At 44.7% G+C, this 27,053-nt stretch overlaps 1 protein-coding gene across 5 annotated transcripts in view; it reads right to left on the bottom strand.

Annotated features, from left to right (window-relative positions):
* ZNF609 (zinc finger protein 609) overlaps nucleotides 1–27,053 on the bottom strand; it is a 624,349-nt gene that overhangs the window by 11,836 nt on the left and 585,460 nt on the right. For all 5 annotated transcript variants that reach the window (XM_069222296.1, XM_069222300.1, XM_069222297.1 and 2 more), the window contains exon 7: nucleotides 26,311–26,486. In XM_069222296.1, coding sequence (XP_069078397.1) covers nucleotides 26,311–26,486 — 176 coding nt within the window. The remainder of the gene's footprint in view (nucleotides 1–26,310; nucleotides 26,487–27,053) is intronic.

Consider the following 27,053-nt stretch of genomic DNA (forward strand, 5'->3'; position numbering starts at 1 on the left):
AGATCACATTGTGGGTGTGAGCTAGATGTATCTCTCTGCGGACAGCGTCGTGGAGCAGATGTCTAAAGAGCGCCTGCACATAACTCTCCAGGTCCTCTTAGGCAACTTCGGTAGGAATGCTGTTGATAAGGATATTGTTCCTCCCAGACCAGTTCTCAACAATATCCCCTTTGGCAGCTGGGGCTAGGAGGTTAATTCCAGATGTATCAGCAATTAAATTGTATGAAGAGGATTGAGGATCCTCTTGGCCTTTTGGGGTTGTTAGATCTTTGGGAATGGAGCATATCATTTGAGGCCATTTTAGTGTTTTTTGCCTTAGCCTTCACCATCTTTAATGATCACCAGCAATAAGCTGTGAGCCAGTCTTTAAGCCAGTAAATGCATCTTTGGGAGTCTCATTGGGGGATGTGGCATTCTGGAGATTCACTGTGCCAGAGTCACATGCACTGTTTCTGCAAACCACCCTATGTCTCACCAATCAGTCATTCATCGAACCCTCTAATCGTTCAAAAACCTGGGAAATGATCAATGCGTTTTTTCATGATTCAGCACCAGATGGCCAGTCAGTCACTGCCAAACTCAATGGCGGCCCCAGCACCTTTGTTAGTGAAGAAGAGTGTGTATAGTGCTTGGTAACCCCCTTTTACATCGTTTTTCACCCTGGTATTTATTCCAGACCCCAGTATTATTCGGGGAGAAGTGCCTAGAGCTCTACCTTTGAGGCGTATAGCGTGATGGCCCTTGTGAATTGAAGATCTGTTTGCACTACTGTAACATAATAAGATACAAGAAACAATCCACAAAGAAAAGGGACTGCTTTGAAGTGGCTAACCCAGTTCTTAGAAGACTAAACCTACACAGATAGTGGGTTTGTCTAATGTCTTTAGTTCGGTCTACACAGAGTTTCAAAACTATCAAAGTAATGTAAAGCACTTTCAGCTGGCATAGAGAGCTTTTTGAAAAAGTTGGAAGGGAAACAGTTATACTTACTGAAAATCAGACACTGTTTTTGTTTTGAAAGGTAGCGTCCTCATCACCACTTTGCCTTTATGTAAAACAGTCTTTGTTTCATCACAGCAAAGGGCCTTGAACTCACTAACAATACCGGCGAAGTTATGGCCTCTAGAAAGGCTGTAGTCCAGGAAATATGTTGTAGACACCCATTATGAATTGGTTTTAGGAGAGGGGTGGGCAACACTAATTTATACAGACCTAAATTTAATTGCATGGGATGGGAATGTCTCCGTAAGGGAGGGAGAACATTATTTCCCTTTGGAAAGTCCTTAACAACTGTACTTGTGAAAAAAAAAATGGAAGCATTTTTCCTTTCGGCGGTAATGGCTGGCAGGTATACCTTTACTAAAGAAAACTGTAGCTCAGACCAGTAGCGGGCGGTGATATTTAAAAGTGGAGGGGCGCCACAGCGAAGTGGATGTTTTAATCAAGTGACAGGCAATGGGATAAATGTCTTTAGTCTCTATGTCAAAGTTCTTAATCATGACTTGTTAACAGTGTTCCATTTATAACAATGATTGAGAGCTATGACCTTGAGGCTTAAGGAAGTGCATGTTTCTCACAGTGCCTATCAGGGGGTCAAAAAAGTAAAGAATAATATAAATGTTTACTTACCCATATGTCCTCGTCCTCAGAGTTCTCTTCTGCATTCCAACGCAAGTCTTGGAGCCTCAGCCAACTAGCCAACTCCTCTGTACCACACAGGATGCTTTTCTCATGCTGCTGATAATGCTAGAAGCATGAGAAAAGCAACACGATTGGCTGGAGCGGGCTGGCTCAACGCTCCTTTAGGCACTGGGGACCTGTGCCTTCTCTTCACAGAGCTGTCTAAGAGTTCAGGTTGGAGAGGTTTAAAAAGCGCATGTCAGGCTGGCCATTGCAAGACAGCTGGCCAAAGTGACATCCCCACTTTAAACAGGGGTGGACACCACTCCTCTCCTGTTGCAAATCAGCAGCAATGGCCCCACCCTGCTTCACGGACAGGCTAACAGCAACAGTGAAAAATTAAATGGTAATAAATTCATGTTAGTACCATTTGATTCTTCACCTCTGCCCAAAGTGAGAAACCGCTGCTGGCTCAGACTTCGATGGTATGGCAGTACTGCTTGTTCTTGACATCTGGTTTGGCTTAATGTTCTTATGGGTCACAATCCTTGAAGTTGAAGACCATCCATAACGTCTTTCCAAACCCAACTGTGAAACATCTGTCAAAGTGGTCTGAGACTATTGAAAAGTGACACCTTTCCTAACACAGAATGAGTGTGTCATTTTTATGGGCGAGCACAAAGTGCTCTGTCCACTCTGTAATCGCTCTTTGGGCTTGAAACCACGCCCATGCCACGTCAGTCACTTACATTGGTTCGTGGGCTTGCCTTTTAAAATCCGCTTGCTTTCATTTGTGAAAGGCATGCATACGTCATGCCTTTTCCGGTGTTTAGCCCACCTACACAGCACTGGTAAAGTACCAAAAGCATACGCAGCTCGATGTTTTCAGCCTGGAGTCCGGACTACTTTATCTGTTTATTTTACACACAGCGCGATCGCGCTGCATTTTACATAGCGCGATCACGCTGCGTTGTTTTGGGGTTTACAACGTTAATAGCTCCAACTCGAACAAATGCGAGACCCGTTGCATTGAAAAGGCTTGTTAACATTTTACTTTGCCATATTTGCACTGTTGGATGAGCGCAATTGCTTTTTTTTCCCCACTTTGGTAAGAACGGGACTTCCATTTTTGTTAACACTCTACATGTCTCGGGGAGGGCTATAAATTTAAGAAGGCTGGTGCGACCGTGCAGCTTTGCTATGTCAAGTGGCGAGAAAGCTGTGTAAAGCTTTGTTTTACCGTGCCTCATTTTTTATATTTTTACTTTGCCGTATTTGCACTTTTGGATGCCCACAATTGAATTCTTGCACTTTGGTATCCCTGACAGTAAGAGCGGGAATGCAATTTTTGTTAACAAAAAGAGACTTGCCTGACCCTTTTGAGATATTGGGAATCCGTGATTAGACACCTACATGTGGCCACAGGGTGGGGACATCCAGCCAGATATACAGCAGATACTTCTGGGATTGTTGCCCTCACCGGCCCGCAAACAATTATCCAGGAAATTTGTTCTACTGGGTCTGGTGTTGGCTAAGCGCTGTATCACTATACCATGGCCTAGACTGGCTCCACCCAATTTAAGGGCATTGGTAAAAGATTAGGCATCATTTGAGGAGGTCCGCATGTGACATGTTTGGAGATGACCAACTCGAGAATGATTTGCGCGCCTGGACGGCGATGCTTACAGACCTCCAAAAGGTGGAAGAGCCCTCGTCCCTAAGAATAAGTGATGCTCATGAAGATCATAAATGTAGAGCTTATTTGTAATATATATCTGACTGGAAACCAACCAATGGTACCTTTAGGGAAGATCGGTTCACATACCAATACACAGGCACAGTGGAGGGGGGTGGGGTCTAGTGTTTGGATGGCCATTACTTTTCACTGAAACCTTTCACGATAGATGCAAATGCACACCTACTCCTGTCCGGCTGTGAGAAAAGAGACTGTAGATCATAGCTCCTATTTTCCCATCATCATTATGTTGTTATCCAGTATGTTATCACCTTGACACAAACTAAATGCGTTGTAATCGTTTATGTATTAAAGATGTACTAAGCGAGTATCACTCCGTACGTTTCCTCATTTGAAAATCTAGTTTATAATTTTAGAATCCACCCTCATCAGGAAAGAGTAATAAACGTGCTAAGAAATGCTGCAATTTATTTTCCAGATTGAGAGCACTTAGTAGTGCATGCAAGTGTCTTCGTTTTTTTTATTTTAGGCTTACATCCTGACAATGTTTTTGGGTATTCCCGTCATTTTTCTCTTTAACCATCAATGGTACCCATAGGACTTTTTTAGGCAATAGGTTAAGATGCCACAAATCACTAGAGCACCTCAAACGGATTGTTCTTGGCTGTGCCCTCAATAACAAAACCTTTGTTGGTCTTCACGCCCCTCATGCTAAAAAATTAATCTCCCATAATCCTGTCAGATTGAGCAGTTTAGATTGTGGTGCACTTAGTGAAACTCTCTGCTGGTAACCATATGTAAAAGGAAGTTCTGAGGCTTGGGATTTCAAAGTCCCCTTTGTAATGCTCGTGTACATTATGTGCAGTCATTTCAGGAGTAACCCATAGTGAACATTAGTGTATATGAAATCTGATAAATGGTTTACAAACATTACTGGTTGGACTAGCTAGGGTCACCCATAAATGCTCATAATCGTGTCATAATGTAAGAATGGCATTTGTAAGTTGGAGGATGAGTGCTACTCACAGAGGACAACTTGATCCCTTAGTTCTTCACGTTCTTGGCTTGTTTACAGTACTCTGTGGGCAATACACATCACTTCCTGCCAAAGCACCGTTGGTGGCATAAAGGTAGAGATTCCTGATGAACGCAGCCTGATTAGCTTAGCACTGTGAAAATATACAATGCACTGGACTTTGCTTCGGCAGCGAGTCTGGAAGCCTGGTTTAAAGATTGGCACATGGGTTGTTCCGTTGCGGGTGTGGTGGGTGTCCCGTTCGCCATGTTGCAATCTCCATAGGCTATGATGGGACTGTAGTGCGGCGGGCAGACTGGGCCCCTCCGCCGAGCTCTGAATCAGGACCTAAGTCTTGCAGCAGTTCACCTGTCGTTTCTTGAACATGGAAGTCTGTGAACCCCCTTGTTGCTGAACTGTATCAAGCATATGAAGCTGGTGTGACGCCTACTTTCTCCTAACCTGAAGTAAAACTGTGGCCTGCTGAAGGTGATCATACTCGCTCCAATGCTGCTGCTTGTATTTACCAGCATGTGAGTCCATATCCAGCCCTAGAGGTCCACGGAGTCAGAACTCAATGTAAACCTTACCTAAAGATTAAGATAACTTACTGAAGATTAACAATATTTGGGTATATATACTGATCCTATCTTACTCTGCAATGTTGATGGAAGTGGGCTATGGGAGACTCCTACAGGTACAGCTATGATGGTGGTGACTTGTTTTGGCACCTTCCCTCTAGTGTACCCACAAATATGTGCCTTAACTCCAAGACATTGTCTCTTTGCCTTGCAGTTATCATTACCACTGTTGACACTACTGTATTTACTTACTGTGGGTTTGTTTCAATGTTGGCTAAAAGTTAGGTTTCCAAGGATTCATTTAATACCAGAGAGATTTAAATATTTCATTTTGGTGGGGCGGTTGTAGTCATCCGTTGTGACTAACAGTGTCTTTATCAATAGAACTTTGTTTTATACCTGTATTATGTATTTCATCTGCTTTCCTTGGTCCAGTAAGCTCACTTCAGTTTATTACCATATTTCATTATATTTTTTGCAATGTGCTTTTTGTGTTTTTATTGTGTTTTTTGCTGTTCCTTGATTTGAATTTGTTGATATGGTAGATGTATTTAAGATATAGGTGTTAATATTAAAGGTGTTCTTTAGACTAGTCACCACGTCGAGGGCTATAAATTTAACTAGACTGGCACATCTGCACTCCAGATGCACTCGGCACCAGTCATGCTGCTGGTTGCACATAAGAATGTGAAGAGGCAGCCAGGACCTCCATTGCTGCCAGGATTAGTTACTCAAGGGAACAACTGCTAATTCTGGGTAAGTCGCCTCATGCTTCACTGCCACCTAATGACTCGAGAATTTGCAACTGTGCTCCTATTTCTATGTTCTCCTGGTGCTAGGAACACCCCAGACTACTCTAATTCCTGTGGGTTGTTTGCTCCGCTGAAATGTGGGCTCCTTAATGCTAGGTCTCTGGTGAAACACTGCTGAAATAAGGTTACTATTTGAATCAGGTAACTGGGATGTACTATTCGGGACAGAGACCTGGACTATCACAGAGTTGGCAGTGGATTTAGAAGCAGTTTGTCCTAGTGGATATAAGGCTCTCCACAGACCCAGGTTGAATAAAAAGGGGAGGTGGAGTGGGTATCCCAAGTCAGGAAAAGTGGGACCTTACCCATATTACACTGGATGGCTTGGACATTGAGGTTTTAAACTAAAGTCCATTAGGGCTTGCATTTATGCAGGGGCATTATGTTACAGACCCCCTACCTCTCTGATATCACATTTAAACTCTTTTTTAGAGGTGCTCTCTAATCTGGCTCTTGTCCATAAAACATTTTTTATCCTAGATTTTAACTTCTGGGCAGAAAGCATATCAGGCTCTTTGGGTAAAGAACTATGGACGGCATGCGAGATCGTGCGACTCTAACAACAAGTTTTTGGCCCCACTCACCAAGGAGGCCATACTCTTGATCTCATTTTCTCCACACTAAAAAGGCTTATTTCTGTGAATGAGGTGTTCCCTCTATGTTGGTCTGATCATACCCTACTCTCATTTAGCTTATCTATGCAGAAACCATCACTCCCAAAGAAGACTAGGAACCTGGGTAGACCGACTAGAGCTTGGTATAAGCACAGTAAGCCCCCACAGGGTCTGGGCCCTGCTTTGACTAAGTCACTTGACCCTAAGAATTCCATTGAAGTCAATTATGATATTCTCGACAATTAAATTGCTAGGAGGCTTGATGAAGTGATTCCGCTTACGCATCAGACCAAGGACTCACTCTCCTGCCCTTGGTAGCATGATGTTTTAAGAGCTACCAAGTTATTCTGTAGGCAGTTAGCAAGGAAATTACAACAGTTCATTTGCGTCAGCGCCAAGATACCAGAATTGATCATGGTGCGCTTTATAAGAGCTATATAATAATAATATTAATAAAAATAAAGGAGACACTGCAGGGAATAAAAGTGGGTGCTGTGTTCCTGCTGCAGCCATTAGAACAGTCAGACAAAGGGTCTGCATGCACTGAGAAGGTCTTGTTTGGATGGCCTGTTTTATTGTGCAAATGTGGTGGACCACACTCAGCTAAAACTGGAGGCTGAAACAACTATGCCTGCGCAAGAAGACCTGATATCAACGGCAGCAAAGGATGAGCAGAAAATCGACGATGCAGTGTTTCAACAATGACCGAAGTCTTTGGTTAGATCATTGGCATCGGAATGTCAAGTTTATTTGCAGCTCACACCAAGACTTTGTTGAAGGTGGTAATATCAACAGTAGGCGAAACCCTTGAAGCTGGAGAATTTGAAAGGGAAGGAAAGTATTGATAAAATCAGAGATGAAGAGGAGAATAAGTACGTGCCATGAGAAGATCTGAAGTGTTTTGCTGATGTAGAATGATATGTTTATCTTGAATGGTGAGTAGACCTGCAATAATGTTGCAAGTAATGGCATGAAAGAGAATATGGTAAAGAATGATGACGTCTGGTAAGACTTCTAGAATTACTTCTTGGTATTCTGGGTCATGAAGCTCCGACTTCTAATTGGTGCCGCTGGAGGAGCTGCAGAAGGCTTAGGAACAGTTAGAGGAGGAAGCGGAGGGGCCATAGATGGGTTAGGAGATGTCAATGGCACAGAAGACACTAGTGCAGCATAATGCAGAATGGGAGAGGCCACATCCTGTGAGGGTGAGCTGAAGCAGAATGAAGGGTTACCACTGGTGACAACTTCACTAGATGGTGAATAGTCCTGAACTAATCAACAGCCAAGAAAACTTGGAACCCTTCTCCTCTTCAATTTGCAAACCCATTCAGGAGAAAGATGTTAAGACCTTCTAGGTGAGCAGCCCTAAACATTGACTGTTTTCTCAAAATCGAAACACACTTCAACAGCCTTGAACTCTATTTTGAACTACCCCATCTCGACTGCAAGCAAGTTGTGACTGACCACGCATTTGATATTATGGGCCTCGCATGGACCAGGTTTCTTTTCCTGTTGGACCTCTCCCTTGGTCTCCCCCATAAAATGAGATGTCATTTTATGAAGTGAAAAATATTTTTCTGTGAGGAAACAGAAAAACAATGTGCTGTCAGTGCCTAAAGATGAACAACATTGTTTTTCCAAATTTTAGAAAAGTTTCTGAAGTGAAAAACTTTAAAATGGTTGAGCTCTGTGCTTCAGGATCTGTTCAGCAGAAGCCAGAAAAAAGGACTGGCTCAACTACCAACTACAAGCCATGAATGTCTTTACTGCTGCAAAATATGAGGATCTGCTGCTGCTTTCCACTGCATCGTTATGTCTCTCAGCCAGAATCAGCAGTCAGTCAGCAAATTATTTCTCTGCTTTGCCCTGTTTAGGGGGATGGTGGGAAAGCTCCTGGAGACAAGCATTAAGTGTAGTAAAATGTTTTGTACGCACTACTGTTGATAAAGTGACACCTCGTGCAGTGCATATAACAGGGATACCCTGTATGAGTCCTAGAGACCACTAAAGACAATACTGCACTATGCACACAAGACAGTTTGTGGAATTTCATGGCCTTGAAAGCTGCAGGACCCATCAAGCTTGTTTTGTTATATCAGTCTTCTGTGTGTTATTTTTAAGCTTGGACGTGTAACGTCCCATTAGCCAGTGCACTGAGTCTGGACAGCTCAAAGTCGGGCAACCCAAACTCCCTTGATCTAGTGGTCTTTTCAAAGTGTCCAAGGTCATCCATTGGAGACCTCCATTTAATATAAAGTGAAGCAGTCCACTATCCAGCTCTCTTAAATATCACCTGGGGTAACGATCTGCAAGCTTGTCTCAAAGTAGGCGAGACAACATAATCATCCTGGGTAGGGCTATAAGACCAGCTGTGGCAAGGATGACCAAAGGGTCACCTGCAGCCACAGCTACCTCACTGTATGCCCAGTGTTACCAGCCACATTGTCCACTTCAGTATGATAAACTTGCATCCCTACATACATAAACGTGGAGGTCTCCCATGTGGGGAGAGGGTACACAACCATGTGGAGATAGTACCAGCTCAGGGGTGGTCGAGTGTTTGTCTGACCCCACTGAAATCTACAATGTTAGTGAGGAGCATATGTCTTGTGTTAGGATGAGCCAGCCAAGCTAAAGCCTGCCAAGCAGGTCACCTTCCATGTGCCGAAGGACTGTATACATCACGTAATCTAAGCATAATCCAAACATTTTCCGTTGTTGAAAATAGAGTCTTGCCTAGCTTTGTGTATCAATCTTCAATTTATCCAAGATCATCATTTTAGGTCCCAGATTTTTACATCCAGATCTCGTGCTTGCTTGCAGGCCAATTTGTCTCCTAATTCCCACCAAGGTGGGAATGCAATCAGACCCGCCAGAATAGTGTGGCACTGATTTGAAAATTTTGGTACATTAAAAAAAAAAAAAAAAGGGGGAATTATGAATCATACAACTGCATCTATTGTAAAACTTTTGCACACATTTGATGATGAGAATGAATGTTTTTCTGTTATATCACTGAAGTGAATAACAATGGGTTATACTCGGGGGGGCTCCTCCATAAGGGCAAACGAGTGTCGCCCAGCGCCAGCAGCGGCAGCTGCAAACCTTTTCCACAAACACAATAATAAACGTTGCTTATTATCGTTTTTGGGGAAAAGGGGCAGGGCCACGGGGGTGACGAGCAATGAGGGGGGAGTGCTATGCACTCCCCCTCAGTGCACGTGTATGTTTGGCCGGCCGTCTCGGGACAGCCAAACACACATGGGCACGGGGCTCTCTCCATCCCAGCAACACAGTTGCTCGGCTGGAGAGACCCTGCACAGTCTCCCAAGTCTGCCTGCTTTGAGCAGCATCAGGATTGGTGCAGGGCAGGCCTGGAGCCTGTGCCTGCAGGCTGTCTGAAGAGGAGAGAAGCAGCACGTTCGTGAAGACGGCGGCACAGGTAAGTGGTTGTTTAAAAAATAATTTTTATTTTAATTCCCTCCACCGCTCCCTCCCCCCATTAGTCTCTCTCCCCCCCTTTCAGCGTCACGCAAGCTGCGACTGGTTATACTGTGTACTCATTATTCCAAAAGACCCATAAAGTCTTAACAGATGGTTAGAGGTTTATCTCACTGATTAAATGATAGGTGCTGTAAAAATTGCACCATTTGTTAACCTTCGGTATGGCAAGCCTACTGGAACTTAATAAGGAGAAAAGATACAAAATGTACCGGCACATGTGGATTCTGGAGCAATAAGCACCCAAATCTAAGTTTAAATCTCCAAAAAGTTTGAGTAGGTGATAATTATTGAATCAAATAACTACTGAACACTTCTGTAATGGATTTTATCAGATGTGATAATTATCGCACCTTACCCGACACTGGCCACTTCTAATCAGGACTAGAACTGTGTAACTGCTAGGGAAGAAACTTTGTTTCTCTGTATCAGTCTCCTTATAGCGTTACAATTAAATGAGATGGTACTATTAAAAAGTAAATAACTGGTGGGAATTCACTGGCTATTGATAACCGTTATACTGCCTCTGGTACCCACCCCCAAACATCCCTCTTGAACTTAGGTACTAAACAGCTTGGCCACTACTACCAAGGCAGTGCTGTCACAGTTACAGAGTCTATTCTTGAGATTCACAACACTAGCACATTACTAAGCGTTGACAGCATGCAAAACAACCTGCTGAGACATCTTGGTGATGACTTTCTGTCTGGCAGACAGACAAACATTATCCAGGTCTGTAGCACTTCTAATAGCTACAGCAGGATTTAAAAAAGTGAGTAGGTGCTCTCTTTAATTGTAATTATATAATGCAGACTACTGCTAACAAGGTTTTGAAGTGCTTTACGACAGGCAGCATGCTGCTCCAGAACCCAGGGTTAGTGGTTAGTCCAGTGTTATTGGTACTGGGCCTGGGATTAGTCTTGTGCGCTCATGCTCTTGGATGTAAACCTGTATAAGTTCGACTCAGAATACTTCAGTAGAAATAATGCGGCTATCAACCACCCAATGTGGAAGCTAAAGTGAAGTAGGCACGAGGTGGAGTAACCATTAACCTCTTAGCTGCTGGGCCTTCCCCCCCCCCCCAGTGCTGGGCCCTTTTTTGGCTATTTGGGGTAGTTCGCGCTTAGGCCTTCCTAACTTTTTGTCCACATAAGCTATCCACGCAAAAATTTGCGTCCTTTTTTTCCAACATCCTAGGGATTCTAATGGTACCCAGAGTTTGTGGTTTCCCCTGAAGGAGACCAAGAAAATAGCCAAAATACAGTGAAAATTTCGTTTTTTCCAAAAAAATGGGGAAAAAGGGCTGCCGAAGAAGGCTTGTGGTTTTTTCCCTGAAAATGCCATCAACAAAGGGTTTCTGGTGCTGAAATCACTATCTTCCCACCTTTCACGAACGGGCAGACTTGAATCAGAAAACCACATTTTCCAACACAAATTTGGCATTTTACTGGGACATACCCCATTTTTACTATTTTTGGTGCTTTCAACCTCCTTCCAGTTAGTGACAGGAATGGGTGTGAAACCAATGCTGGATCCCGGAAAGCTAAACATTTCTGAAAACTAGACAAAATTCAGAATTCAGCAAGGGGTCATTTGTGTAGATCCTACAAGGTTTTCCAACAGAAAATAACAGCTGAAATAAAAAAATATTGAAATTGAGCTGAAAACAACAGCCATTTTTCTTTATGTTTTACTCTGTAACTTTTTCCTGCGATGTCAGATTTCTGAAAGCAATATAGCGTTTTGTTTGCTGGACTCTTTTGGTTGCGGGGATATAAAGGGCTTGTAGGTTCATCAAGAACCCTAGGTACCCAGAGCCAATAAATGAGATGCACCCTGCAGTTGGTTTTCATTCTATACTGGGTATACAGCAATTAATTTGCTGAAATATGAAGAGTGAAAAAGAGGTATCAAGAAAACCTTTGCATTTCCAAAATGGAATCAAGATAAGGTTTTGAGGAGCAGTGGTTATTTGCACATCTCTGAATTCCGAGGTGCCCATACTAGCATGTGAATTGCAGGGCATTTCTCAAATAGACGTCTTTTTTACACACACTCTTATATTTGGAAGGAAAAAATGTAGAGAAAGATAAGGGGCAATAACACTTGTTTTGCTATTCTATGTGCCCCCAAGTCTCCCGATAAAAATGATACCTCACTTGTGTGCGTAGGCCTAGTGCCCGCGAAAGGATATGCCCCAAAACACAACGTGGACACATCCCATTTTTTGACAAAATACAGAGCTGTTTTTTGCAAAGTGCCTACATGTAGATTTTGGCCTCTAGCTCAGCCGGCACATAGGGAAACCTACCAAACCTGTGCATTTTTTGAAAACTAGAGACCCAGGGGAATCCACGATGGGGTGACTTGTGGGGCTCTGACCAGGTTCTGTTACCCAGAATCCTTTGCAAACCTCAAAAAGTGACTAAAAAACAAGTTTTCCTCACATTTCGGTGACAGAAAGTTCTGGAATCTGAGAGGAGCCACAAATTTCCATCCACCCAGCGTTCCCCCAAGTCTCCCGATAAAAATGATACCTCACTTGTGTGGGTAGGCCTAGTGCCCGCGACAGGAAATGCCCCAAAACACAACGTGGACACATCACATTTTTTCATAGAAAACAGTGCCTACCTGTGGATTTTTGCCTCTAGCTCAGCCGGCACCTGGGGAAACCTAGCAAACCAGCACATTTTTGAAAACTAGAAACCCAGGGGAATCCAAGATGAGGTGACTTGTGGGGCTCTGACCAGGTTCTGTTACCCAGAATCCTTTGCAAACCTCAAAAAGTGACTAAAATAACACGTTTTCCTCACATTTCGGTGACAGAAAATTCTGGAATCTGAGAGGAGCCACAAATTTCCTTCCACCCAGCGTTCCCCCAAGTCTCCCGATAAATATGATACCTCACTTGTGTGGTTAGGCCTGGTGCCCGCGACAGGAATAGATCACACAACGGTCAATGTTGGTCCTTACGTGAGGCAGCTGTTGACCCTGGGGTGATCCATTCCTGACACATGCACTAGGTGTAGGCACTCAAGTGGGGTAGTGTTTTTATCAGGACAGGTGAGGAGTCACTGGGTGGTAGGAATGTAGTGGATCCCAGCAAATTCCTGTAGTTTGTGTGACAGAAATGCGAGAAAAATTGAGTTTTTTTTCAACATTTCAGCTTTGCCGGGTATTCTGGGTAAGAAAACTTTGGGGAATCCACACAAGTCACACCTCTGTGGACTCCCCCGAATGTCTAGTTTCCAGAAATGTTTGGGTTTAGTGTGTTTCTCTATATGGCCGCCGAATCCAGGACCAAAAACACAGGTGCCTGCCTTACAAAACCAGTTTGTTTTGCCATAGATAATTTTGATGTCTCCACAATATGATTTGGGTGGTGGAATTTGGGGCTAAACTAAATTGGGGAGCTCCCAAGAGAGCACTCTCTCTCTCTCTCTCTCTCTCTCTCTCTCTCTCTCTCTGCTTGCCGCCGCATTCACCTGCTCTCTGGGTTGGCCTAACCCACTATTACCCAGTTGCACGAACAGCTTGCGAAGGGACAGCAGGACTGTCCTCATCACCTCCCTCATAATGTACTGGAAGAGGAGTTCTCGAATGGGACTCCTCTGACTGAAAAATCACTCCCAGAGTCTGCGCCATTGTCCTATCCCTCAGATGCTGTCTCAGTATCTGATGTCTCAGTCTCTGATCCTATGTCAGAGCGGTCCTCTATAACCCGAGTGCAGGCAGCAGTCAGCCATCAAGATGCCATCTCTGCTATTGGCTAAACTGTTGCTCTAAAACACTAGCCTACGTAGACAGTCACAAAATCGATGGTGTGTGTGAGATACGTGCAACAGTAGAGGCCACCTTACCTGCGCTTCTTCCCTCAATCAGCACGTACTTTCAAGACACTCAAAAAACACCTTGTCACATACCATTCGTCACAGTCTTTAGCACCTCCTGCGCCCAGTCCAACAATCATTATTGGTGCTCCCACTCCTTCCTCCTCGGATTCCCTCATTACCACCCAGCAAAAGTGCCCTTCATCTCTCCATAGCCGCCCTCCACCCCGCACATACATTTCATTGGTATTATAGCGCAGGTAATGGCTGACTTTACTAATGTACTCAGCTATTTACATAAAATACAGATTTGCTCTTTGCAGTAGGCATATAAACCTTCTGCGCTTCTTTATGGCACTAAAACTGCCACTAGACAAGTCGGACCCTTTTCCCCCCAGGGAAACCACACACATATTGACAAAAGTGATATATATATGACAGCCAACCACCTGAAACTCAACTCAAGCAAAACCGAAATAATCGTCTTTGGCCCACACAAAAACACCTGGGACCCCTCATGGTGGCCCACCACGCTAGGCCCCGCACCCACCCCCGCCAACCACGCACGCAACCTCAGCATCATCCTAGACTCCTCCCTCTCGATGACCCAACAAATCAACGCTCTCACCTCCTCATGCTTCAACACACTCCGTATACTGAAAAACATTCAAATGGATCCCCACAGAGACCAGAAAAACGGTCACTCACGCACTCATCAGCAGCAGGCTTGATTACGGAAACGCCCTCTACGCCGGCACCACTCTAAAACTCAAGCGCAAACTACACGCATCCAGAACTCAGCAGCACGACTCATCCTCGACCTCCCCCGACACGAACACATCTCTCCACACCTCAAATCCCTCCACTGGCTCCCCATTGACAAAAGGATCACCTTCAAGATCCTCATCCTCGCACACAAATCACTCCACAACACAGGCCCTGCCTACCTCAACGAGAGTCACCTTCCACACCCCCACACGAAACGTCCGCTCAGCTGACCTCTCTCGCGCCTCTGTCCCCCGCATCAAACACACCACCACCGGGGGTAGATCCTTCTCCTACCTTGCACCCAAAACCTGGAACGCACTCCCAACCCACCTTCGCAAGACCCAAAACCTACTTCTTTTCAGAAAACCTGGCTTTTCGAACAATGAACCTCCCAGCCCCTTTCCCTCCCGCCGTACCCCCCCACCCCCCCAAGCGCCTTGAGACCCTCACGGGTGAGTAGCGCGCTTTATCAATCTCTTTGATTGATATATATAGATCTACCTCTATATATATATATATATATATATATATATATATACACACATACATATATATATATATCTCTACGTAGATATATCTATAGATATATCCATGCACATAGATATATCTATAGATATATCCATGCACATAGATATATCTATAGATATATCCATGCACATAGATATATCTATCTACATAGATATATATATATATATATATATATAGATCTATATATAGATCTATTTTTTTTTTTAGTTGTTGTATGGTTTCCCTGGGGGCCAAAATGGCCCCCAGGGAAATCCTACAATATCTAAAAAATAAAAAAAAATTGCCCCCACAGGGGGTCACCCTGCCCATGAGCGACCACCTGTCTTTTTTTCAAAAAAAATTTTTGGGAAGGAAAAAAAAAAATTCCCCGGGGGGTGGGGCGCGATCCAGGAAACCTGAAAGTGTTTCCTGGCCCCCGATCGCAGCACAGCTGCGACCGGGGGCCAGGAAACACTTTCATGAAGGCCTCGTAAGAAAGGGGAGAGTCTCCCCTTTCTTACGAGGCCTTCCCGAACGTGGGGAAGGCCGTTTTCCCCATCGAAGCAGGAAGCGGCCGCAAGGCTGCTTCCTGCTTCGATGGGAAAACAACTTTGTAGCGTCAGCGCGCCGGGGCGGGTGGGGGGGAGACACGGAAGCTTCCGTGTCTCCTGGGAAAAGTAAAAAAAAAAAAAAAAAAAAAAAAACTCCCTGGTGTCGGCCACTGGTCATGACCCGCACCAGGGAGGTAGTGCGGCCGTCGCCCGCATTTAAGGGGTTAACTTCATTTCTTCACCCACACAATGTGGACAGTAGGCACTGGCACAGACAAGAATACTTTAAAAGTAAAGTTCATTTAGATTTTAGGAAAGAAAATATCAATCACTGTCAAATGTATTTATTGTAAAGTTATTTAAAACCATCACTGACTTGCCCCACAATCCCTTTTGCAAAAAAGGCAGCCAGTAAGGAAGCCACCTTGGTTCTCATTTCCACTTTCTGACCAGCAAAGAAGCATCTGGAATCAATATTTACATCGGGGTACTTACTCCTTAACATGAGAAAGCTTAGCGTTGTTTAAATTCCAAGGGCCAGGCTTTCCTCATTAAGATAACCACATCTGCCTTCAAAGTGATTGTTTGCTGTGTAATCACCCAGAGTGATCAGTCGTCTCTGCAGACTGACTTTGACCCAGCTTAAGAGTCTGATGTCATCTGCACAGAGCATGGTGGGTAGGGACTTCTCTCTTAGGTCTGGGGGCATGAGAGTATACCAGATCGAATTCAGCCAGAAGATCAGAGGTGAAGATGTTAAACAAATTTGGGGCTAGTACGCAGCCCTGTTGCAAACCAATGGCCAAGTTCACCTTCCTAGATATGCTGCTACTATTGCTGAGTTTGATCCTGATCCATGTATTAATGTAAAAGAGTTGGATTGCTGTTAACAGTTTATCTGGGATCCCCTAATTCGCTAATTTCCTCCAAAGCAGGGCCCAGTCCACCAGACCAAAAGCTGCCTTGAAGTCAACAAAGCAGGCCGCAAGGCTAATTTTGTTTTGATGGCCTTATTGACCATAATGGCAAGGGCTGCTAGGTTTGTCAGGGTGCCCATGATGGAAGCCTGTCTGATTGAATGGGATGATTTTCTGAGCATCAGCCCAAGTGCACAGATCTTGGAGAACGAGGCCAGCATAGAATTTTGCCTCATTGTCTGGTAGGGCAGTTAGCCAATAATTTGACAGGTCGGATTTACAGCGGCCTTTTAAGATGGGATGCAAAATTGCCCCTCTCCACAACTCAGAGATTGTATTTTGGTTTGTGATGTAAATGAACATTGGGATGATGATGATGATAGCCACCCAGAAAGCACAGTCTATCCTAAAAATAGATTGTGGCAACCTTTTAGGGGCCGAAGCACTCTCCGTATGCTCTTTTAAATATTGTTTTTCTAGTTGCAGGGCAATCACTGCAGTTGTTTAAGATTAACTAAGAAGTGACGTTTTAAGATACTTTCAGACAGAAGCTTTTTTTTCCAAAAAAATAAAATGTGTTCACAGACTTACAGCACGCTCCTTTGACTTCTGCCATTGCGTAAAAAGGTGCAATGTTTATTTGCTTTTATTGCAGCTTGAAATTGTGGGGAATCAGACTTCACAGTCCATTTCAAGTTTATTTTGCAGATCGCAAAAAGCTGAGAAGTCTGATGTAATGGCCTTGCACCACTATATTCAAGAACTACCTTTCTGCTGAGTGGCAATGAGTTGAGCCCTCATTCTCCTCAAAGTAGTGTCCTAAAAGTTATCCCACATATGGAATGCTGGGATACCTCAATAAAACTAAGTGAATCCCTCTAAGCTTTAAATACGAGTATATCATGTGACGTTTGGCTGCTGCTGACATTACCCAAACATTGCAGGTTAGAATGATGTGGTCAACCCCATCAGTGTCTAAATTCAGAGTCTGCTGACATACTGATGGAGCATTCTTTCCACCCACCAACTAATGAATTATACAAAGGAAACCCCATACCCTCCCAGTTATCCTACTCCATGGAGAAACCCAAACATTGCCCACCCAAAAACTAGAAAGACCAAAACGTTAACTAAACTAGTAACTGTAGTGCTACTGCTCGTGTCCTATCAGGGGAAGGAAGAATTGAGTGCGTGTGTGGAGGAGGGAGCTGCTATAATCTCCACAACTTTATAGTAACAATGAAGGTTGTCAATATTTCATCCCTGCCACCTCCCCATTTGACAGCCAGCAATAATGTATATTATACACTATTAGGACACTTAAAAAATAGAGTTCCTGTTAAGTGGTCACTTGCGTTGAACCTATGCATATGTATTATCTAACCAGTTAGGGAGGATACTTATATGGTAAGTCCTGAGCCCACAGTAATGACCCGAATAAACCCAAGCTCCACTTCTTCATGTGCCAAGCCACCTAAGAGGATAGAGGCATTGTATCTAATATAAAATTATTTCAATTTAAAACTGGTGTCACATCTTTTCCAGGTCATCATAGCAATTCATCTTGTGGAGAGGCAGCTTGAAGAAGTAACACGGATATTACAGCCTTCTCCGCTGTTGGACCGAAATATAGGCAGGTCAACTGAGAGCGGGATTCTGAGTCTCTTCTAATGGCTACTGCAGGAGCCATAACATCTTGTTGATCTCATTGGGCTTGTATGGGAGAGGGTAACCTAACATTGTGGATACCCTATGGCACGTTTTGCTGCAGCGCCTTTTGGAACGAGGCAGGGCCGCTGTCACAGTTTCATGCCTTTTGTCTTTGTCAGTGGCCCACGTTGCTTAGCCCAATGTCTTTGGCTCTGTGAAGGGGGTGTGCTAGTTGACCTTGACGTTCAACATAACAGGAAGTGTGCATACCGCAGATCCAGTGACCATAGCTTATGCTGAACTTCCAAGCAACTAGCTCTGCATTGCTGAACTGCAGTGTATATAGTCTAGGAAGATCAAGACTTTCCTCGTACCAAGAGCAAAGTGTCCTGCTTATCTGGCCAGCTGGAGTTCTAAATCTCAGTCTTGGAAGTTGAATATGTTTGTCAGCATTAATCAGCACATTTTGAGTTTCTATTAAGCTTGAAATGTAGCTCATAGTGAACGATCAGAATGTTATTGGGGCAGTACCAATACTTCAAATCATGCCTACTGTAGTACTGTCCTAAGTCAATGTCATTCAAAAAATCGACTATGACTCCCGTACATTTGAAACAAGGTCAGGTACATTCTGTGTAGCACAACAAGAATGGGGTAAGCTCTTTGCACAACTTTGTAGTGTTTAAGTTTTAGTCTTCTTTTCCCTATTACCTTCTGAGCACAGATGCAGGCCAGACCATTAACCACTCAGTGTCCAGTAGAAGGTCACAAATTCATCACCCAACTTAGCTCTTAAAGATAATCACAACGGAGGGCCAGATGAGACTGCAATGCCTTATAGAAGATCAATATCATATGGCACCCTACAGACACAGACGCTCAGAGTGTACCAACGAGACAGATATTTCCTTTTGGGAACACACTCCCTGGTCAATCTTACTGCCTTAGCCAGTTTTTATTGCCTAATCTCTTTAATATATACTTTCGACACCTTTCAATACCTACGTCTTCTGAAGAGACAGATATTACAGGAATAAAGTAGGATAGTATTTGGGAACATCTGAAGGCTATTTTAACTTTCCAATAAAAACCAGACTTGTGATAAGCACTTAGGTCTACCATCCAAGTGCTCCCCTAAAAGCGTAGTCTAAATTGACGTGTTTACCATATTCTGTTATATTGATGCATCTAAGACTAGCATATTTATACTTACAATTCTCTATATCAGATAAGATCAATAATCAACAGTTAGAAAAGGCTCATCAACGGGCCAATAGACAGGAGAGTTCCTTTGCCCCCAATTATCACACAAGATACAGCCAGAAGATCCTGACAGGGGCTGCTGTAGTGCTGCAGCACCGCATCTTATGGAGAGTGCTAATCGCGAGCCAAGACCGAGAGGAGCTGAGCCCAGCTGATGACTGTTATCCCTTAGAGAAAACACTCTCTCCCTACTACTGATATGTACAGTTTTTTGCTGTACATAGGTATGCAATGCACTGAGTCTTCCTAAACAACATGCGTTACTGCTGTTTTATTAATATTCTGCATGATTATTTTACATTTGATGAGGAAGAGGAGGAGACTGTTGAAATTAAACACTGAAGCACAAAGTGTCTTTCCCTTAGGGAAGTGCTTGTGTGTGATATTATGAACAACAAAACTGGGTAAAAATGACTGCTGTATCCCTGGGCCCATTTTAAGGTATTGTTAGTAACTAAGAAAGCATTAAAACCACACCCATTGTAGATAATTATCTTTGGTAACGCCTTGTCTGGTAGAGAGTATATCTAGGTTCAGATTCCTTACTTTGATTCCTCCCCAGGCATCAGGTTAGATTCTGAAGATTTTTAGTGATCAGTGCCACTGCGTCATGTTGCGGCGTAGGTGGCATCGACTGGCTCTGTGTCAGTCGTCGGTGACATCCGCACCAGAAATGACGTTGTGGTTCTTATATAGGCGCCACCCTGATTTCAGTTTTTCATGACTTTCCACTATGGAAGCGTTGAGCCATGAACAGCTGACCACTAATGTGTCAAAACCAGGGCCCTGAAAAGGAGGCCCTGGCTCCTACAAACCTGTTCACAGAGCAAGAGGATCGGTGGGTCTGTAAGCAATCTGCAGCTAGATATAGGCTCTACAAGATACAGTGTTACAGAAGGTAAGTAACTTGTCCATCTGACAGACTTTTAGCCTCAGATTCCTTACCTTTGAATAGATACTCGGAAGTGGGTCTGTAAAGCAATTTCAAATGTGAAAATTCTGCGTGAGTGAACAGGCAAGGTGGGCATCCCAATGGGTCTGACTGCTGAGGCAGTAGCGTTTGGTGAGTGTGTGCAGAGGTGTCCAAATTGCTATCTGGCAGATATCCAAGAACGAAACTCTGCTTGCTAAGGCAGTGGTCACAGCTTTAGCACTGGTGGAATGAGCTTGCAAGCTCTCAGTGGGTTGCTTCTTGGCCAGTGCATAGCAGATCTTGATGCAGATAACGACCCAACGAGAAATGGTTTGCTTCTGTACGCCCCATCCCAAGAGTGACACATCAGTCACTACTCTCAGATCTGGTTGAGGAAGGTAGAGGAATCTGCCTGCAGCCCAATAACGGTTTGTTAACCACCACTGCAGATATTTCGCAGTTCCTGCTGAGAACTGGATCATGTTGGAGAGATTCCCCTGATGGAGCGCTCACTGGAACTAGGTCCCACTCCAGAGCCCACATATGCCACCTGCCATGCGTCGGCAGGAGGCCATAAGGGACAGCAGACTGAGAGTCAGTCTCACTTAAATCCAGGATAGAGGTTGAAACATCGGTATCATAGCCTGGGAGGATAAGTCAGAAACTGCACCAGGTCTACAGGGAGTGCAGAATTATTAGGCAAATGAGTATTTTGACCACATCATCCTCTTTATGCATGTTGTCTTACTCCAAGCTGTATAGGCTCGAAAGCCTACTACCAATTAAGCATATTAGGTGATGTGCATCTCTGTAATGAGAAGGGGTGTGGTCTAATGACATCAACACCCTATATCAGGTGTGCATAATTATTAGGCAACTTCCTTTCCTTTGGCAAAATGGGTCAAAAGAAGGACTTGACAGGCTCAGAAAAGTCAAAAATAGTGAGATATCTTGCAGAGGGATGCAGCACTCTTAAAATTGCAAAGCTTCTGAAGCGTGATCATCGAACAATCAAGCGTTTCATTCAAAATAGTCAACAGGGTCGCAAGAAGCGTGTGGAAAAACCAAGGCGCAAAATAACTGCCCATGAACTGAGAAAAGTCAAGCGTGCAGCTGTCACGATGCCACTTGCCACCAGTTTGGCCATATTTCAGAGCTGCAACATCACTGGAGTGCCCAAAAGCACAAGGTGTGCAATACTCAGAGACATGGCCAAGGTAAGAAAGGCTGAAAGACGACCACCACTGAACAAGACACACAAGCTGAAACGTCAAGACTGGGCCAAGAAATATCTCAAGACTGATTTTTCTAAGGTTTTATGGACTGATGAAATGAGAGTGAGTCTTGATGGGCCAGATGGATGGGCCCTTGGCTGGATTGGTAAAGGGCAGAGAGCTCCAGTCCGACTCAGACGCCAGCAAGGTGGAGGTGGAGTACTGGTTTGGGCTGGTATCATCAAAGATGAGCTTGTGGGGCCTTTTCGGGTTGGGGATGGAGTCAAGCTCAACTCCCAGTCTTACTGCCAGTTCCTGGAAGACACCTTCTTCAAGCAGTGGTACAGGAAGAAGTCTGCATCCTTCAAGAAAAACATGATTTTCATGCAGGACAATGCTCCATCACACGCGTCCAAGTACTCCACAGCGTGGCTGGCAAGAAAGGGTATAAAAGAAGGAAATCTAATGACATGGCCTCCTTGTTCACCTGATCTGAACCCCATTGAGAACCTGTGGTCCATCATCAAATGTGAGATTTACAAGGAGGGAAAACAGTACACCTCTCTGAACAGTGTCTGGGAGGCTGTGGTTGCTGCTGCACGCAATGTTGATGGTGAACAGATCAAAACACTGACAGAATCCATGGATGGCAGGCTTTTGAGTGTCCTTGCAAAGAAAGGTGGCTATATTGGTCACTGATTTGTTTTTGTTTTGTTTTTGAATGTCAGAAATGTATATTTGTGAATGTTGAGATGTTATATTGGTTTCACTGGTAATAATAAATAATTGAAATGGGTATATATTTTTTTTTGTTAAGTTGCCTAATAATTATGCACAGTAATAGTCACCTGCACACACAGATATCCCCCTAACATAGCTAAAACTAAAAACAAACTAAAAACTACTTCCAAAAATATTCAGCTTTGATATTAATGAGTTTTTTGGGTTCATTGAGAACATGGTTGTTGTTCAATAATAAAATTAATCCTCAAAAATACAACTTGCCTAATAATTCTGCACTCCCTGTATAAAAGCTCTGATGAAAGGGAGCCTCTCAGAGGGAGTCGGAGTGACTTTGGTACGTTTATAGTGAACCCTAGCAAATGCAGGAGGTTCGCTGTAGTCTGGAGGTGGGAGACGACAGCCTGGGGTGAGCCCACCTTCAGCAGCCAGTCTTCGAGAGAGATGAAGACTGATACCCCTGATGTCCGCAGATGAGCTGTAACCACTGCCATCACCTTGGTGAACACTCGAGGGGAGCTGGGAAGCACGGTGAACTGAAAGCACTTGTGACCTACCATGAACCGCAAGTAATGTCTGTGGGCAGGCAGGACGGGGATGTGGGGGTGACGAGGGAGGGAGGGTTTGGACTGACCAGATCAACGGCTACCTGACCCAGCACCCTCTACAATGCAGGTGCCCGGGAATTGGTGTGGTTGGAAGCCCCTTCCGTAGCCATAAAAGGAGCGAAAGGCAGATTTAACAAGATAATGGGCTGCTGCAAGGTCCAAGGACCTGGCAGTAGCCCAAGAATTCCTGAAGTGCTTGAACGCCGAATCTGCCTTGTCGCCAAAGAGGCAGGTGCTATCGAATGACATGTCAATAAGGGAAGCTTAGACATCTCCTGATGTCCTCAGACAGGCGTGGTGCCTCAGGGTCATTGTTGTTGCCTAGCGGGTAAGTCGTGTCCAGTCCTCAACGGATCATCAACTTTGCTACATCTCTCCCTTTGGCAACAGCTTGAGAGAGTATAGTCCGGGCCTCCTCTGGGACCTGTGGCAGCACTTGCACAACCATGTCCCACAGAGCGTGGGAATAAGGCCCAAAAGGCATGCAGTGTTTATACACCACAATGCCAAGCTGGTGGAAGAAAACAGCTTCTTCCCAAATTAATCCAGCCAGTTGGATTCCCTATCCAGGGAAGTGGGAGTGAATATGCCATGGGAAGTACTGGCTTGAGCCACCAAGCTCTCAGGAGTAAGGTGTTGGGTGAGAAAATTTGAGTCGCCAGGTGCAGGGTGATGGAGGTGGGCATTCGTCCTCTTCACAGAAGCCTCTGTGCTGGGTTTGAATCACGTGCCCAAAGGGACATCTGTGATGGCATAACTGAACAGGAGCAGCGGTTCAGATGTGGATGCTCCCAGTTGCAGCACCTCTGTCAAGAGATCAGTCTTGAGTCCCACTGAGAGAAGATGAAGGTCCAGGACCTCAGCTGCCCTCCTCGCCACCACTGCGCAAGAGGCTCCCTATCTGTAGCCACATTTGGGGGTGGGGGTGGGGGTGGGGGGAAAGAAGCATAACAGTATATGCATATGTGTCCATTCCACTGGCTTCACCCGAGTCCAAGTCCGCTTCATAAGGCTGGTATTCTAAAGGGTCCATCAACCCCTCCCAGCCCCCCCGCAAAAAAAAAAGCCCAGCCCAGCGGAATGGGTCTCAGGATCCGATCTGGGAGGTAAAGCTCCTGTCGGCATCAGAGTCAGCATTGGGTGACGCCCATCTAGCTCCGTGTCAGAGATGATAATGGAGATGGCGCAGCTAGTGGGTGCTGGGAGAATCTACATTCACACCGGTGCCGGGGAAGGTCGAGGTGGTTTCACCAGCATCAGTTCAAATCCAGGACTGGGTCCCTGAGAGCCTACTGGTGCCGAAGCCACCGACATAGAACCCAATGGGGCCCCCTTTGGCCCCATGGAGCCATAAGGCATGGTGGCAGAGTTGGACAGCCCAAAAATGAGATGCATGGCCTCATAAAATTCTTTAGTTGGGTTGGGGTGGCTCAGACTCCTGGAAACTCAGGGATGCGTGGAGTCGACCAAGGTTCCGAAGAATGAGCCTAGAATGACAATGCTCCCTTGTCCTGTCGGCTGACGGACAAGGAGAAGTCGAAGACCGCTTCAAGTTTTTACTCTTCTTTTTTGCCTTGACTTACACGTTCGCCTCAAAGACTTGGCCGCCTGCAGAAGCTTTAAGGGTGGCCCCGGACGAATCAACCCTAGATTATAGATTCGTCTGGCTCCCTTTAGAACTCATGCTGTATCAAGACTACATTTGACTCTTCTACATAACAGCATGCCCTACTGGACCATCTCCAAGAGAAATGCGAGGGAGACCTGAACAGATTGGAGGATGACAACAGGGGGGTGGCCTACAGGTACCCCCGGGAGGCAGCCATATGGACAAGATTCCAATAAATTAAACTGCAACTCCTTCATAGGGCATACTTCACAAAAACTAGATTTTTGTATTTGGGGGGGGGGGGGCGGGGGGGGGGGGGGGCAGAGGGGGTGTATGGGAAAATGCACCAAACACCAAATTTTGGGATGCTCCAATATCCAGAAGTATATTGGGGGGGAGGGGGTTTAAGAGGGAAACGGCTCTCCACAGTCTGACAACACACTGGAGTCAAATCCACAAAACATTCCCCTTAGCATTTGCAGTAAACAGTCCCTAGACCAACACCCCGCCTCTTTCTGTAACACCACATTGATGGTGGCAAAATGTGAACAAATTAGAATGTGGAGACGTGGAGCGATTCCAACACTTAGGGCCTAGGAGTCCAATGTGGATTGGTGTATGCAATTTGAAGAAAAAAGGTGTATGGGGCATGAGGCTGCCCCAGGAAATTTGATAAAATATGGGGACCCTGGCAGCATGCCGAAGGAATACACTGCCTGAGGGAGGGGCTCGAGTGGGAGACCCCACGGGATACAGGAACCGAGGGAACTAATTTGGAACAAAGAATGTCATGGTTGGGGTACATGTTGAGCCTGCAGGGAACAGACAGGTGCCTCAGTCGACAGATTCTGATGTATTGTACTCACCATGCCTCATGTTTAACTTTTTGTGGACGTACCTCTTTCCTACCGCCTGCATGCAAATCAATAAAGAGATTGGGGAGAAAAAAGAAAAACGCCTCCACAAGCCTATTTTAGAAGAAAAATGTGTATTAATGAATTTTATTATCAAAACCGGGCCCAAATATGAATGCGTGGGGTTGTAGAAAAAGGATCATTACACAGTGCATTTAGGGGGGAAAAGAGCACAAAAAGTGGGACAAAAGGATTGATCTTCAAATCACTGCTCCTAAAGGTCACTGGTGAGCAGTTAGAAAAACAATCATAGATATATTTAAAGACAAGACAGTTGGGCAGTGTTTGAAATCCAAAATACATAGAAAAATGGTGCGTGATGTATAAAAACTGCAAGTTCCTGGGGTGGTAAGTGAAATCAATGAAATCAAATGCAATTATACATTTAGGACTAAAAATACACAGGGCAGTATATTGGACGGTGAGGTTTTGAAAGCTTTTTAACAGGAGAATAATCTTCAGGTTAAGTGTCATGGCTCCATAAAAGCCCAATGTGAAACTGTTACTATACAGGAACCATTAATAGTTAGGAGAACGTATAGGCAGAAAAAAGTACTTGATCACTCTTCGAGCCACATCTACAGTATTATCCCCACTTCAGCAGACCACACCATCAGCTAGATCCATACAGAATAGGAACCGCTTACCAAACTGATCTGTAGAAATCAAAACTTATAGAAAAGGTGCACAATTTTTAAATACACCAATCTGAGTATGGAAAGGCAATAAAGAGTTCTGGTCTGTATTATGAAAGGACAAACTTCATTTTCGCTTCTGAACTCAATTTAATTCAGGGGCAGAATTGGCGAAACCGCATGTGCATCTCAATCAATGATGCAACAAGGGGACACAACTCTGACATTGAGCAACAGAGCAGAATGGGAATAAAAAATGGTATGCAGCGCCCCCCACCTCCACTCCCAACCCCAGCCCTCAGACCCAGAGCAGAAAGGGGCAATCCCTTGCCAATCTTTGTTTCAGCTTACCGTTGGGGACTTGCTTTTATAGTGGCTGGCATGCTGCTGGAGGATGTCCAGAGCCTTGGACTCCGAGCTGCTCTTGCAGGTTACGCTAGGACTCGCCCGTGACTTCTCCACTTCTTCTGCCCCAGAGACTTTGTTTCCGTAGGGTGAGAAGGAATAGCTGGAGGGAAGGTATGAACCTAAAATAAGAAAGGAAGTGTCGGAGGTTAGTTACAGAGCGCTTCCAGCTCAGCTGTCTTTCCAGTCCACTGCACAAAAACTGACAGCTGTTTAAAGTGGCATAGGAAACTGAAAAGTTACGGGCACATACTGCATTAATGCTATACACTGACATAAGTATCCAATCACATACATACACGTTTCTGTGTGCACCCTAACACATGCGCTTTCACATTAGATGAAAGGCAGTTTATACCAGCCAACATTCTGAATGACACTGCCAATTCTGGTTTCACGCATATAAAGTGCATGAACGGGTAAACACCTAGCGTCTCCACTGAACAGTGTCAGCCACTCAAAAAAAAAAACAAATCAATCATTTCACCAACACCTCCAGCTGGCCTTTCACCTGCCGGTAACTGTTGTAAGATGCTTGAACTACCAGACTGTTGGGGTTATCCCATCATCACAAGGGGGAGGGACAAGGGACTAGAAGGACAACGCACATATTAAACGGATAAACTGATGAGCTTGAAACTGCCACAAATTCGAAAACACTGACAAGGTTCCAAGCTCTGTTTACCAGC

This window comes from Pleurodeles waltl, chromosome 3_1 (assembly GCF_031143425.1).
Source record: "Pleurodeles waltl isolate 20211129_DDA chromosome 3_1, aPleWal1.hap1.20221129, whole genome shotgun sequence".
Classification (NCBI taxonomy): domain Eukaryota; kingdom Metazoa; phylum Chordata; class Amphibia; order Caudata; family Salamandridae; genus Pleurodeles; species Pleurodeles waltl.